Source organism: Embiotoca jacksoni, unplaced genomic scaffold, assembly GCF_022577435.1.
Source record: "Embiotoca jacksoni isolate LCO1_2020_lvr unplaced genomic scaffold, fEmbJac1.0.p SCAF_21, whole genome shotgun sequence".
Taxonomy (NCBI): domain Eukaryota; kingdom Metazoa; phylum Chordata; class Actinopteri; family Embiotocidae; genus Embiotoca; species Embiotoca jacksoni.
This window is the reverse complement of record NW_027185352.1, coordinates 9,232,826-9,246,345: the sequence shown is the minus strand read 5'-3', so window position 1 is coordinate 9,246,345 and position 13,520 is coordinate 9,232,826. Positions and strand designations below refer to the sequence as shown.

Here is a 13,520-nt window from a genome sequence, read left to right as displayed (position 1 = left end):
TAAAGATAAACTGTGGACATTTACTGAAGTAGTACTAAAAGAAAGCAAATACAAGTTGTATAATATTGAGTCAGAAAACACAGATGTTATTGAACCTGTTCTAAAAATTCTCAACCACAACTCCAACAAATTTGATGCAACAGAAATTAAGCACAGCAGGTGCAACATCCATTTTTATCATACAAATGTAGAGCAGCCTCCTCATTGATTGTGTTGCGCATGGCCACCTTTAAAAATGGTCATGGGTTATGCTTTCATAATGCACAAGTTGTACTGGCACGGCAAGGCTTAATATTACCTTTATATTCCACCATGACTTGTGAACGACATCACAGGGACACAACTTAGTGAATGTAAAGTTTCTACGCTCTAAGAAGCAACTTCAAATTAAAATCAGACAAGAAACAAGAATCACATTTTTATTCCTGCTATTTACAAAATATTACATATCCCATAAATAAATAAATAAAAACAGTGTATGACAGAAATAAAAACACAACACTTTGGAAGAACATACTGTATATTAGGCATTAATGGTTAAAGTGCACAGGTAGACACTGGATATGCTGTTTCAGATGAAATTCATTTGACAATGCATTAGTCAAAGAGACTTTTCCACTGCAGGCAGCTCATGCAGCAAGTCAGACTAGAAGTGACGTGGCAGGAAGGCTTCTCCAGTGGGAGTGGCATTAGTTGGAACATTACAGTCTCTGCAGAAATAAGAAGAGCCTCTCAAACCTGTCTGCAGTGGCCTCGCCTAAACTTCCCCACACCTTGAAATCAATATTTTATTTTACTGCATGTCTACGGAGTGCGCAACGAAACAGAATCCCCTCTCCTCCTGGTGGATGCGAGCACAGATTGTTTCAATGTGCTTGAAGAAAAACAGGTGATGACATTTCAAATGTACAGTGTGTGCAGCAAGGCATCAAGACATCAAGACATTCCTGTGTCCCAATGAGAGATGTGACTCATTCCTTTGTCTAACCTGATTATTTACCCAAGAAAATACATTGATAAATAAATGATTATATTTCTTTGTAAACACTGTTTAAGAAAGGTGTTACATAAAGGTTATTAATATTATAATTCTTTCAAAGATTATTGGTTTCTCTAATGCTGAAAATTCAATGTGTGCTTAGGACATAGAGTTAAATACATGGTACGTAAAAAAAAAAATAATTAAAGAACCTTTATTTTTGTTCTATTTTGAAATTAAATGTTCATTTGCCCCCTACTAAAAAGAAAAAAATCAGGATTTATATGTGTGTGTGTGTGTGTGTGCAAGTTTTAAGTAAAATAGATGCAACTGTATTAATATCTATCACTACAAGGGCTCATTGATGTCTCCAGGTGTGATGGCAATGGAAATAATTCCGTTTAGAATATAAGCCAAACAATAAAACGCTTTATCTAAATAATAAATTGTGGCTCCAGCTACGCAAAGAAAACAAATGAAAATGTGATGATTATTAAAGATTGGTTAAATTCATTAAATTGCTTCTTCGTTTTTTTTTTTTTTTTTATAGCAATAAGGCAAAAAAGAGTAATCAGAAATTGATCTATGCATGTAGATTACTTTTAAACATCACTTACATGCATAAACATGTAGAAAAATCATAACATATATTGCTCTAGCACAAAGTAGCCAGGTTATGGTATACAGCATTATGTGCAAATGCAAACCAGGTATGCTTAATAGTATGTCGTAATGTGTATTAAAACATACTAGGGTGACTAGAAAGCACCAGGTACATATCTGTTAGACTGGAGAAGAGCCATGAACTCCTGTTTCCTTTTTATCTGGCCCATCAGCTTGATGCTCATAACAAGTAAAACAACCTGCAGAGGGAAGCAGAGGTTAGATCAAGACAGATAATTCAACATACTTACTGCTAAAGCACCAGATATTAATGCTGCTTTGAATTTGTCAAGCATAATAAAGCTATTTAAAATGAATAGCTGGGTAAAGTCTTACCAAACATTTAAATGCATAAAAAGAAAACCACATACCCAAAACACTCCACTTCCAAACTGTATAGCCATCGCCAGCGAGAATGCAAGCTTCAGTTCGGAAACATAAATTGGTAGGCAAGGCTGTGAATAAAAGTGCAGGTCCATAAAGGTTTAAAGAAGTACGACAGAAGGAACTGATCAGGTTACAGTTCATTTAGACTTCCTCTTTCTATATTGTATTGTAAAACAGTTTTTTTTTAAAAACTCCAGCGAGCAGCACTGCTTCACTATGTGAAATAATCCAATGAGAAACACTATTAGAATTCGTTTACCTCTTGATAAACATACTGGTTCTTCGGAGCTCCAAGCGTGGCGCTGCCCCGTAGTCGAATCTGTTGAAGAGAACAAAATACCTTTTCGTAATATGACAAAACGACAACCTCAAATAAATCATAAAGTATGGGCTCACTTTACATATTTTCATTGTTTTGGCCATCACCAAACACATAACATATGACTACAACGTTGTTGTCGTGATCTGCAGAAAGAACGCTAAACACTGCAGAGTTACCTCGCAGCTCAGCTTCGTGTTGCTTCTTCTTTGTTTTAAAATGGTACCAGAAGTGTTGAAAGGTGTAACAGACCTTCAAGGCTCTCAGGTGAAGCCAGATTACATTTCAATCTATCTGTTTTCATGTGAAAAACTGTATTTTTCAGAGTAGCTGCACGTTTTTCATCTGTGTTGCAGTACTCTAGTCAAACACACATTTCTTCCTCAGTACGGTGCAACTGGTTATCCCTCAAACTAAGACTAGCAGGGCTTTTGTAGACAGTATTAGATTCAAACTAAACATACATGTTTTCATTTAGTCTTTACAGTAGTTGTGTATTTAAATGAAGTTGCGTTGTTGTAATAATTAGTTATCGCTTGTCTGTGTACACTCTCTCTTTTATTTCGTGTATATCATATGCTGTAATTTGAACCATCTATTGATATTGTTGGCCTTCTAGTATTGATTCTGTTTGACTAAGATCAGTTTGTTAATCATTTTCACATTTTGTATTTGGACCTTGTATTATTTTTAATGTGGGCATTTCATCAAATTGTGGACCCCGGGATGATCAACAGCTGCTATGGCAATAAAATACAAAATAAACTTGTCTGATTAAAATATTAATAATTTAAAGCAAAAATGGCTGAAACAATGAAAATAAAATCTCGGTAAATTAAATAGAAATCTAAAGTGTTTTGAATGCTGATAGACAATGTGTTTTTAATGAGGGGAGACACTCACACATTTTCCTGGATACTGACAGTTACAGGATGTAGGGATGGTGGAGCCCCAGTCTTTGTAGCCTTCAATGAGACCACAGCATTCAAACTGGAGATGACAAACACAAGTAAAAAGTAAGTCTATTATACAATATATCACACAGCAAGCAACATTTATTTAGATCATTTCATGAAAGCTGTAATATCCTTTCAAGTTTCATCAACACAAGCTGGAGCACTTATTTCTTGCATCATTCCTCACATTTGACTTAAAACTCCTGATCTTTCAGTCTGATGGCTGAATGTGAAAACGACTCCTCCACAGCAAAGGAATACTTCTTTAAGATAAGACACACCTGCTCGTCTAGCCACGCCTCAAAGACTACATATACTGCAGGTGTGCCTTTACTCAGGTTTGATTACCAACTGAGTGTGTGTGAGTGTGTGTTCTTTTGGGGTTTTAGCTTTCATCTTGTCGAATGTGTTGAGCAGACTGAGCGCCTGTTTCTTCTGGCACCAGCTTTGGGTTTCCTTTTATTCTTTTTTTCTTTGGGGTTAGACCGCAAACTCCCAGAATACGGCAAAGTATGGGAGCCAACATGTTACTGATTGAGGTTGCCAAAAAAAAAAAAAAAAGCCCAAATATCCCCCTTGGTTAGAAGCAGTGTGGTGGGAATTCTTCACTGCGTGGTGAACACAGAACAAGTTAATAGAGTGGATGTTAGTGGCTTGCTTGTGTGAAGATGCTTATCACCCAATGCTGGTGACAAACAAGAAGTGGGAAGTTAATACTGAGTGGGAACACTCTTGAATGTTACAATACACTTCCTGCTTGTATGTCCAAAGCATTATGGGAACTGTAGTTCCACAACAAGGGGCATGCTAAACCCCCAAATTGAAATATAACGGAACAAAAATTCATTTCATATGAAGTTTTTTTCATGTCACACTTTTGCCTTCACAATGTCAGACATTCGAAATCTGTTTGACTATCAGCACGCACTATAGTTTGTGCCAAGTAATGATGTCTTAACTAAAAGATCCAAGATGAATATAAACAGATGTCAATGGTGTTGTAATCTGGCCTTGAGTAATTTTCTAAAAGTCAAATTATTATGAAATAATAATTTATTAATTTTACATCTATGTGCATTGGCCTTTAAAGAAAAAGGGGATGTATTATTATCAAACTAGAAACCAATGAACAACAAGCTGAAAAAAAAAAATCAGCTGCTTACTTCTTTTTGAATACTATAAAGCAGCGTCTTGTTGGCTTTGTTTGTTCCACTGAGTGGCATCATGGACAACAACTTCGACTCCTCACGGACCACACGCTTCTGGGGAGAGAAATCCCATTAAAGTCTGTTCATTTATATATCCAGACATACTGAGGTAAAAGCTTTTTAATAGTGTTTGCTGATGTTGTAGGCTAAAGAAAGGATTAAAATAAATATTGTTAAAAAACAAAACAAATTCACTTGTGAAAGTAGCGTACCTCATAAACATCTTGGTAACTTAGTGCCGTTCTGACGATTATTGTTTGACTGGCTGCCGCCATCCCAGCTGCATACTGCACACACACACACAAAAGAAAGTATGTTCTTATGATACCTGCAGAGATACAATAATACACACACAGTAGTAACTCAAGCACATGGGGGAGGTATTTTTTGTTGTTGTTTTTACCAGAATCAAACACCATCTCTTTCCTGTGCAGGCTCCGAACACGCCGAGCACCGAGAGCAGCAGGCAGCCAATCTCTATGACGTACATGATCACTACAGAAACACTGGACACCATCTGAAGAGAAAAATCGCACTGCTGTTAGAAGGATACGCTCTGTCAATTACTTGTTTTTGATGTATGTAATAAAAAAGCTCATTTGATGTGCGGAAGAAGTACAATTCACCTGACCTGAATTGTTCACTTATGCTTCACATTAATTTGATTTTGTTGTCAAGGATGTGCTGCCGAGCTACAAAAGGTCAAAGGTCAGGGCCGGCTACAGGACGGTAGGCCTAGCATGCGAAGATAATTCACTCTTGCCCGAGGATACTTCAACAAGCTTCCCTACATATCAGCGATTGAAAACAGCTCTAACAGAGATACACAATATATACAATATTAAAAAAGAAAGGCAAAACTGACGGAGGACAAAGTCAACCCATGCATTAACAGTTGACTCCTTTGAAGACTGACAAAGACAGGAGTTATTTCTGCCTCCACTAAATATGATCTGCGTCTGCAACTATTTTCATCCAGTGAAACAAACATCACAAGTCGGTCTTACTTTGCCGGTTTGTAAGAGCTCCCTGTGCCAAGCTACTGTCATTGTCAACATGAAGAAACACAGCGCCTTTTGGAGAGAGGAACATAAACATTTGTTAAAACAACACAAGGATGAAGTGTTTAAGGCTACAGACGTTAAATGACACAAATATTTTAGGTTCATAATATCAGTGTCTCTGTAAATTTTATTTTGCAGAAGGAAATGTATCAAATGTTTTGAATATGTGAACTCAAAGATGTCACTACTTAAAGGAGCTGTGGTTCATTAAAGTGACACGCTTTGCAGGATTACTGAACAGTACAGAGTGATATCACAGCCAATACACAAAGGCCCGTGCTGCATGTGACTCACAGCAGAGAGACACAGCACACTGTAAACAGCATCATAAGAATATTACAGATATTTCTGTGGATGAGGAGGCATAAGGAGGGATAGAAAAATGATGGTTATCCTTAATAAATGCACACTTAACCATTCCAATGACGTCTTTTAAATAAGCCAGCAGAGATTTTCTTTCTCATTTGTGCATTGTCTTAAAACATACTGGCAAAAAATAAAATACTGCAGACATTGTAGCCTACCTACGTGATTTCAATGGAGGGGCGGCGCTGCAGCGTGCACACACATAAATCTATTATCTTGTTTGGGTTGATTGATGATCTGAGTGCGAATAACAGCAGCAAATAAAACCTCTCATCGCATGACAGAGAAATCAAACAGGCCTCAGAGCTTTAATTGCATTCAAACCCATGGAAATGTACCTACCATATGCACAGCATTTGCAAAAATAAACGGCCTTTTCAGGCTCGTTTTGTCCGCCACCACGACCACTGCGCTCCGCTGCATGCTGCTGCTGCTGCTCTCCCAGGCTTTAAAACGCCCTTTTACATAGAGAAACTAGGAGGGATGAGGATCTGGAGACCGTAGCAGTAAGGGCATCTATCTACTGTATCCGCACAGGACGTCACTGATGAGCTGGATGAGTGGACGGTGCTGCCTTCAGGTGCATTCAAAAATGTAGGAATTAAGGGATTTAACGCACGGCAGTGATGTCAAGTATTTACCCGAGAGTGGCTGGTGCAGTGGTTGTGCACATTCCTCACCATTCTCAGAGGCTTTAAACCATAATTATATGATGGGTTATGCGGTTTTTGTAGCTGTAAACCTGTTCAGAGTAGAATATGACTTTCTTTCAGGTTTGAAAAAATACATATGCATAAAAATCTAGAGGATGTGACCTCATTGCTTTCATACAGCCAATAATATGAAACCATTGTGAATGACTTCCTCATTTCAAACAGCTCATAGGTAAACTGGGACACTGCCAAGCTATTAGTTTCTATCTGTGTGACAGTTATAGCAGAGCCTTTCACCTTTTAAAATCTCTGACACCCTCTTTGTTTTCACAGTTATTTGCTTACAGATGAGTCATAATCCACATTTGCTATTGTGTGCATGCCAGTACATAACTTCTCTCTGCTGCTATGTTTGTAAGCATTACTCAAATTGACAGAACTTGATTTTAGATTCTAGCTGAGATCCTAAAGCTTTAAAAGATCCTAAACGTGTCTGCACACTGTGGCACAAACATCTGAAATAATTAGTTACAATTGTGGTGCAGCCACAACGGTTTAATATAGCTTGAATAAGGTGTTGAGTATGCAAATAGAGCGGAACAAATACATAATTTAAAATACTCTAGGGTGTAAAAACAGGTTCTAATTATAACCATAACTCATCGTCTACATGAACATACAGGTATTCATTTAATGCCACCACGAGAAACTACTAAAAAGTCAAACATGTATATATTACCTTTCTACATAAGAGCAGTACTTGAATACATATAATCAGTTAAAATAATGTAGCATTGTGTTTGTGGAGGTTAAAGACAGTGAGTTCCTGACAAACTGACTGCATTTCCCAGGATCCAATAGCTGTAATGGGGCTGGGCTACTTACCCAGAGCAGGTAGGGCGGGTTTCTTTTGTTACCACAGGTGCAGTGAAGAGAGAGAGAGAAGCAGGAGAGTATCAGCCTGTAGAGCAGGAAAAACTGATGAGGGAAGGACACAGAAATAAAGGGAAGGAGCAAGTCAGGTAGACGAAACATACTGCCATGTGTGTGAAAGAGCAGCAGGTGGATTAGACAGCAGCTGGGATCACTGACAAACATCTTTTTTGGACAAGGTTCCTTTTTTTCTTTCTTTCCATAAGCAGAGCCTGACCTGGAAGGGGACGAAAAAAGGATGGGATGTGTATTCATGCTGTCTTTTGCTGCGGGCCATAAAGTGGGTCAACACCTGAGAAGGAGCTGAAAGGAGAAGCAAAACTGAAACAGTTTTGTCCACACTGAAAGAGCACAAGAGGGGAGGGAAAGACTGAACTTTCTGGGGACTCAAGACGGGGGGAAAGCACAAATACTAAGAAAATACTTTCAGTTTTTAGCAGCTGAAAACAGAATCAGTTGATACCTTGTGCTATTGAATGTGTCCACTGTAAATAGTTGAAATTTTAGAGGCAAATAGATTCTCTTGTGCTTTCTAACCTCCGAAAAGCTCCATTTTACATCTTGACGAATTTTCTTGCAGCCCTAAACTAGTTTTACAGGCTGCACATGCTCTAATTTAACAAAATCTACTCTGTTGCTGGAAATCTACCCTACTGACCAACTGTGGATTTCACTGGAAGAAGCATCTGGAGCAACTTTTTCTGTCTTATTACTCAGCCTTTATTCAACCATTAAGATCTCCACCATCTCTCGGCCCTCAAAGGCCAAACATTCCAGGTGATCTGGAGAGATCGTTTCCTCCATTCACACACGTCCAAAGAAAGAGACACACACACACTGTCCACCATGCAGACACCAGGACCTGCACATGACGACTCCTTTGATTTCCTGTTCAAGATCATCCTCATCGGAGACTCTAACGTGGGGAAAACCTGTGTGGTTCAGAATTTCAAGTCAGGGTTCTTCTCTGAGAAACAGCAGAACACCATCGGGGTGGATTTCACTGTAAGAACTGTGGATATCGAGGGGAGGAAAGTGAAGGTTGGTTCAGCATGTGGTGTGTTTGAGAATATGTGCAGTGGTCATAAAAACAGGGATGCTGAAGAACATATTATATGGATGTAGAGCATGAGGAAGAGAATATCAAAACCCCATTAAGAGAAGTATCAACAGGCTTTTCTGTGTAAGAAATCACAATGGAAAGTAGATTAAGAACTCTTCTGACAGTGGATTGTCCTTTTTGCGGGTGGTTTTGTGTGTTTCCCTTTTTTGAGTTTCATTCATAGAGATGCATGTGTTGATTTGTGGCAAAATATTAAATGAAACTCTGTGATTAAATCTAATTCTAAACAGGTTAATTTATCCATCCATCCATTTTATGTTGATTAAATGGGTCAAATATATTCCATTAATTATATCATTAGAAATATTGTTAGAGACTACTAAAAAGGATTTTCTTATATGACTGTGATATAGCTATTTCAGATGGGGTATGAAAACGGTCTTGAACTCTGCAGACATCCGTGCTAAATAATAATAATATTGTAGAGTCAGCTTGTGCTGACAACAACAGAATGTTTGCAGGACCTCTGCTAAAACACTAAATGAAAAGTAGAAGGAAAAAAAATGGAAATTAAAAGTTATTGTTTGACTAAATTGAACAATTCCTGGGTTTCTTTTCTAGACACTCGGATGTGACGGTTTTTCTCGGTTTGGGAGTAAATAAGACTCCAGTGAGGTGTCCTTTGGTCACAGTGTCAGTTCAAAACAAGTTGGACCAGCGGCTCACATGCAGAACCTGCTGTTCAGGTTTCTCTGTTCGAGCTTTTGTGAGGGCAAAAATAATCTTGTATTGACTTCTCTGTGCTACCATTAAGCAAGAAAAGGATATAATTGTTTTAGTGGTTTGTGAGAGGTTCTGCATACTATAGCTCTGAAAACAGTTTTGGATTAAAGAATACCTATTTACTCAGAAAAATATTGGCTTTTATTTTGTTCAGTGGGTAGACACAGACACTGCAGTACAGCACTGTTGTCACAAACACATTTGTGGCCATAACTCAAGAATTTATATGCTAGTTAAGACAACATTTTATGTCAATTTTTAATATGATAAAATTATGCAGTAATAGTATTTTATAACCAAAAGGTCGAAGGTCCACTTCACTGTGACATCAAAATAATTATCAAAAACAGTTGTTCTGTTTTCCCTAAAACTGCGTAGAAGGGGAAAGTCTTTTCAGCTTTGGTCACTATTTAAAATGAATTAATCAGTTCCTCTTCTGCTGTTAAAATCACTGCTGATACTGCAACATGTGAACCATCAATGCAGAAGGTTTCATAAACTGTATAGCCTACAAGTTAAATAACAGCTTTATGAATCAAGGCAGCAGGCATGCATTTGGAAACTACTGTAAGGAAAAAAAAAAGACTTAATAAAAGAGCACTAAATTTACTGCCTTATTAATTTTGTACATACAGTATTCATTAGGCAGGAAAAAGCAATGTCAGTCTTTTTAAAAGGCTGTAGTCCAGTCATCATTATGTGTTTACAGGTTTATATTCAGAAATGTAAAGACGTGACCTCTAATTTCATTACTCAGATGTTGAAACATTTTTCTGATCTGTTTTTTAAGGTTACCCATACAGCAAAATTAGACATGGTTCAAACCGTTAACAAAAGCTCTGAAAACAAATAGACTGGGCTGGTGAGTCTTAGTTGGTTGCTATGACAGCTGTTACTACGCGAGCGTGGTCTGTTCGATCTTCAGGGAGAATCATGCTGAAGGAGACCAAAGGGATCTGTTCTGAAACACTGTTTCAACTGTGTGTGTATGTGAGTGTGTGAGTGTATATGTGTGTTTCAATGCCTATTTGTTGTTTATTTGCACATCAGCCATATGTTGCCTTTTTATAGGAGTTAATGTGCATGTTAGAGCCCGAATGCCTATTTTTGAGGCATCATACAGAGCATTGTGAGCAGGATTTGATCCTGTGCGGGAAAACACAATTTAATTTCAGATCTAATACTTTATCCTGGTAGCCTCATACAGCCACAGGGGTTTCTAATTAATGTATGTTAGAGCTGATTTATTGTCCGTCTGTGTGGAGCAGATGCAGGTGTGGGACACGGCAGGTCAGGAGAGGTTTCGTACGATCACCCAGAGCTACTACCGCAGCGCTCACGGCGCCATGATTGCCTATGACATCACACGGCACTCGACCTTTGACTCAGTGACCCACTGGATCAAGGAGGTGGAGCTGTACGGAGCAGCCAATGTGGTGCTGGTTCTCATAGGTGAGTGTGAATGGGACTGTTAACATACTGATTGCTGTATAGTGTGTATGGGGTGGACAAAATAACAGAAACATTTGAGAACATTGTGAAATGTCCTGCAATAACAACACCTGCTAAGTGATTTAGCATCTCCTTTAAAAGTTAAGATCTTTCTGCTATCTGCAAATTAAATAAACCTAGAATCACACAGGGCACTGAAAGCAGGAATGGTACCTGCGTAGGAAACTCCCAACAAGTCTAGATTTTTAACCAGCTCAGCAAAGCTCTTTTCCCACTTGGTTTGGCAATAATACTGTTTTACCCCTGGTATGGTAACAATACTCAACTATGGTACTTTCTTCAAAGGTACTGTTTGGAAAATGTAGGGCATTGCACCCAACTCAACAAAGCAATAAAACACTAATTGCTGCAGTGGTTGGGTGGCAAATGTTTTGGACTTGGTTATAATGACATTGAAAATAAATGGATATATTTTCAATGTCAACAAGCTTGAAATATAAACTTTCACCTCACTGGATTAATTTCTTTGCAACACAACACATTACACTTTAAAACGTATGCTTGCAGCACTATTTGTAATACTGTAGGTCTAGGTACACTTGAGCATTTTGGCCTTAGAATCTAAATTGGGCGCATTAATAACAGTGTTAACATAACTTAAGGTATTGTGCAAACACCTCAAAGCTCCCAGATTGTCTCCTTCTAGGTAACAAATGTGACCTGGAGGAGGAACGTCAGGTTCAGTTTGAGGAAGCCTGCACTCTGGCAAAGGAGAGAGGAATACTAGCTGCTCTAGAAACATCTGCAAAGGTAATGAGGGTACTCGCACATGAAAAAAACACACAGAGGAAATGAGTTAAATTTGTTATCTAAAGCTTCTTATCTGTCCAGGAGAGTCAGAATGTGGAGGAAGCCTTCATGATGATGGCCAAAGAGCTGCTGGCTCGTAACGGCCTCAACGTCCCGCAGGGGGACTTGGAGAGCAGCAGCACACCTCGAGTTCTCCTCCGAAACAACTCTCGACCAGTCAACGGCACCGCAGTCGCCTACACACCACCAGAGGAGAAGAAGACGTGTTGCTGATAGTACAGGGATGGCGAAAGGCGGCTGGAAATTAAGAGCTGACTGTGGAAGAGGAAGAGGATGAAGGACACTTTTATTATCATGAATGCTGGAAAAGAAATGCATGAATGTGGATTAGGGCCAGAAAAAGACCTCAAGAACTCAGAATCTTTGATTTAAGTTTATGAAATTATTTAAAGTATTGAAAAAATCAATTCAGTGTACTTTTGTGTGACTTCACCTGACCTGAGAGCAGAGCTGACCTGTAAGGGAATCAGAGACACTGATGATGGGTGTGATCAGTGTTTTGGAAAAGTTATAGTAAACTAACGTCAAATAAATTAACTATAGTAGGTGTGTTTTAATCCCCCAGTCAATGTCCTATTTTCTAAAGATGCTGTAGAGGTGTTGCTCTTCTTAGTTTTTACGTTTGCACGAACAAAGCTAATCTAATTCTGATTTTTAAAGAATTGTTTGTAATCTAATCATTCTCAACATGTATATTGGCCTCAACTCTGCTATCCCTAACACAACAAATGCAGTAAATAAGACAAAGATAGTGTCTTATTTCCCTCTGTCAATAAAACTTTTGAAAAACTAGGAAAAGTTTATTAGATTTTAAATATAAGACTCTGAGTATTTCACCCAAGTGACCTCTTGTGGTGCCTCTGTGACGAGCCTTAAACCTCTGCTGCTGCACTCTGGATGAAAATGTGCCGGAGAACCTGCTACAAGCCAAAACACTGTGAATTTTACTTTTCTATTTGCCTTTCACCTGTGACAGTTCCATGCTTCATGATGTCGTATGTTGTCATAAATGGCTTTGGATGTCCTCTCTAACTGGTTTGTCAGTTTCTTATCGGTTCACAGGATGAAGATAAAATCTGACTTGCTGTAAAAAACAAGTGATCTCTAGAAGCATTGGATGAAGGTGTCACGAACAGATATGGGACGAATTAAGTGTCTTTAAAATGTTAAAATGTTAATGCACTGTGGCTTATTTCTACAAGTACCTTGAAGTGTAGTGGAAGCACGCTTCTTACATATATTTCCTAATTGGTTGGGGTGATGGTGGGAGAGTGCTGTCAGTCCAACATCCCCCACAGCTCCCTGGTAGAGAGAGGCTGACTGTGAATTAATGTCATAACACGATTTACACAATAAACATATAATTAAAACCTTTCAGTGTTCTGTGGACCATATGGATGTTGATTTTTTTCCACTCATTCATGTGAGCACTGGAAGAAAAGCTTCCTTATATCATCCTGTGACACAACTACTTCCATGCGAACATTAGATGGCACTGTGCTGTTACACACAATCTATAACTGCTTACACAGTAAAGACCGAGGTGATTTAAAACATATGGGGTTGCACTAAGAAACAATTAACTCAGTTTACATGCAAGCCAGGAGACGGAAAAAGTCAAGTCAGCCTTCAGGCTGAACTTTGCCAAGATTACTTCCTCTGAGCTGAGCTGACTGGGCTCACATCCAGGACCTCATCTGTCTTTGTGTCTGGTGCCAAGCTGACACACCGTATTGAAACACCAACCTTGAAGTCATGTAGCTAAATCCACTCTGATTGTTACTGTTAATCTGCATCAGTGTTTATTGATTTAAGTGCGACAGT

The 13,520-nt window shown here is 38.6% G+C and overlaps 2 protein-coding genes across 4 annotated transcripts; one reads left to right on the top strand and one right to left on the bottom strand.

Moving 5' to 3' along the window:
- Window positions 1-405: 405 nt before the first annotated feature.
- LOC138202617 (tetraspanin-8-like) lies at window positions 406-6,491 on the bottom strand. 3 transcript variants are annotated; one of them, XM_069156797.1, is made up of 9 exons: window positions 6,285-6,491; window positions 5,520-5,585; window positions 4,916-5,029; window positions 4,725-4,799; window positions 4,468-4,563; window positions 3,252-3,338; window positions 2,289-2,348; window positions 2,014-2,097; window positions 406-1,842 (listed from the first exon to the last, which is right to left on the bottom strand). In XM_069156797.1, the coding sequence occupies exons 1-9, from the start codon at window positions 6,363-6,365 to the stop codon at window positions 1,738-1,740; spliced, it is 768 nt and encodes a 255-aa protein (XP_069012898.1). In that variant the 5' UTR covers window positions 6,366-6,491; the 3' UTR covers window positions 406-1,737. The 3 variants fall into 3 exon arrangements, with proteins under 3 accessions (XP_069012898.1, XP_069012897.1, XP_069012900.1); XM_069156796.1 differs by having other exon boundaries at window positions 4,468-4,566; window positions 6,285-6,490; XM_069156799.1 differs by lacking the exon at window positions 5,520-5,585 and having other exon boundaries at window positions 4,468-4,566.
- A 1,042-nt stretch (window positions 6,492-7,533) lies between these two features.
- LOC138202615 (ras-related protein Rab-19-like) lies at window positions 7,534-13,068 on the top strand. Its single transcript, XM_069156794.1, has 4 exons — window positions 7,534-8,569; window positions 10,643-10,826; window positions 11,533-11,636; window positions 11,718-13,068. Exons 1-4 carry the CDS (start codon window positions 8,375-8,377, stop codon window positions 11,907-11,909), a joined length of 675 nt encoding a protein of 224 aa, XP_069012895.1. The 5' UTR covers window positions 7,534-8,374; the 3' UTR covers window positions 11,910-13,068.
- Window positions 13,069-13,520: the final 452 nt, after the last annotated feature.

Coding starts and splice junctions, on each gene's coding strand:
- LOC138202615 (XM_069156794.1), top strand. CDS start 8,375: ATGCAGACACCAGGACCTGCACATGACGACTCCTTTGATTTCCTGTTC. Junction 8,570..10,642: donor TCGAGGGGAGGAAAGTGAAG/GTTGGTTCAGCA, acceptor TGTGTGGAGCAG/ATGCAGGTGTGGGACACGGC. Junction 11,637..11,717: donor CTCTAGAAACATCTGCAAAG/GTAATGAGGGTA, acceptor TTATCTGTCCAG/GAGAGTCAGAATGTGGAGGA.
- LOC138202617 (XM_069156796.1), bottom strand. CDS start 6,365: ATGCAGCGGAGCGCAGTGGTCGTGGTGGCGGACAAAACGAGCCTGAAA. Junction 5,586..6,284: donor TTGCAAATGCTGTGCATATG/GTAGGTACATTT, acceptor TCTCTCCAAAAG/GCGCTGTGTTTCTTCATGTT. Junction 2,098..2,288: donor ACCAGTATGTTTATCAAGAG/GTAAACGAATTC, acceptor TTTTATTCACAG/CCTTGCCTACCAATTTATGT.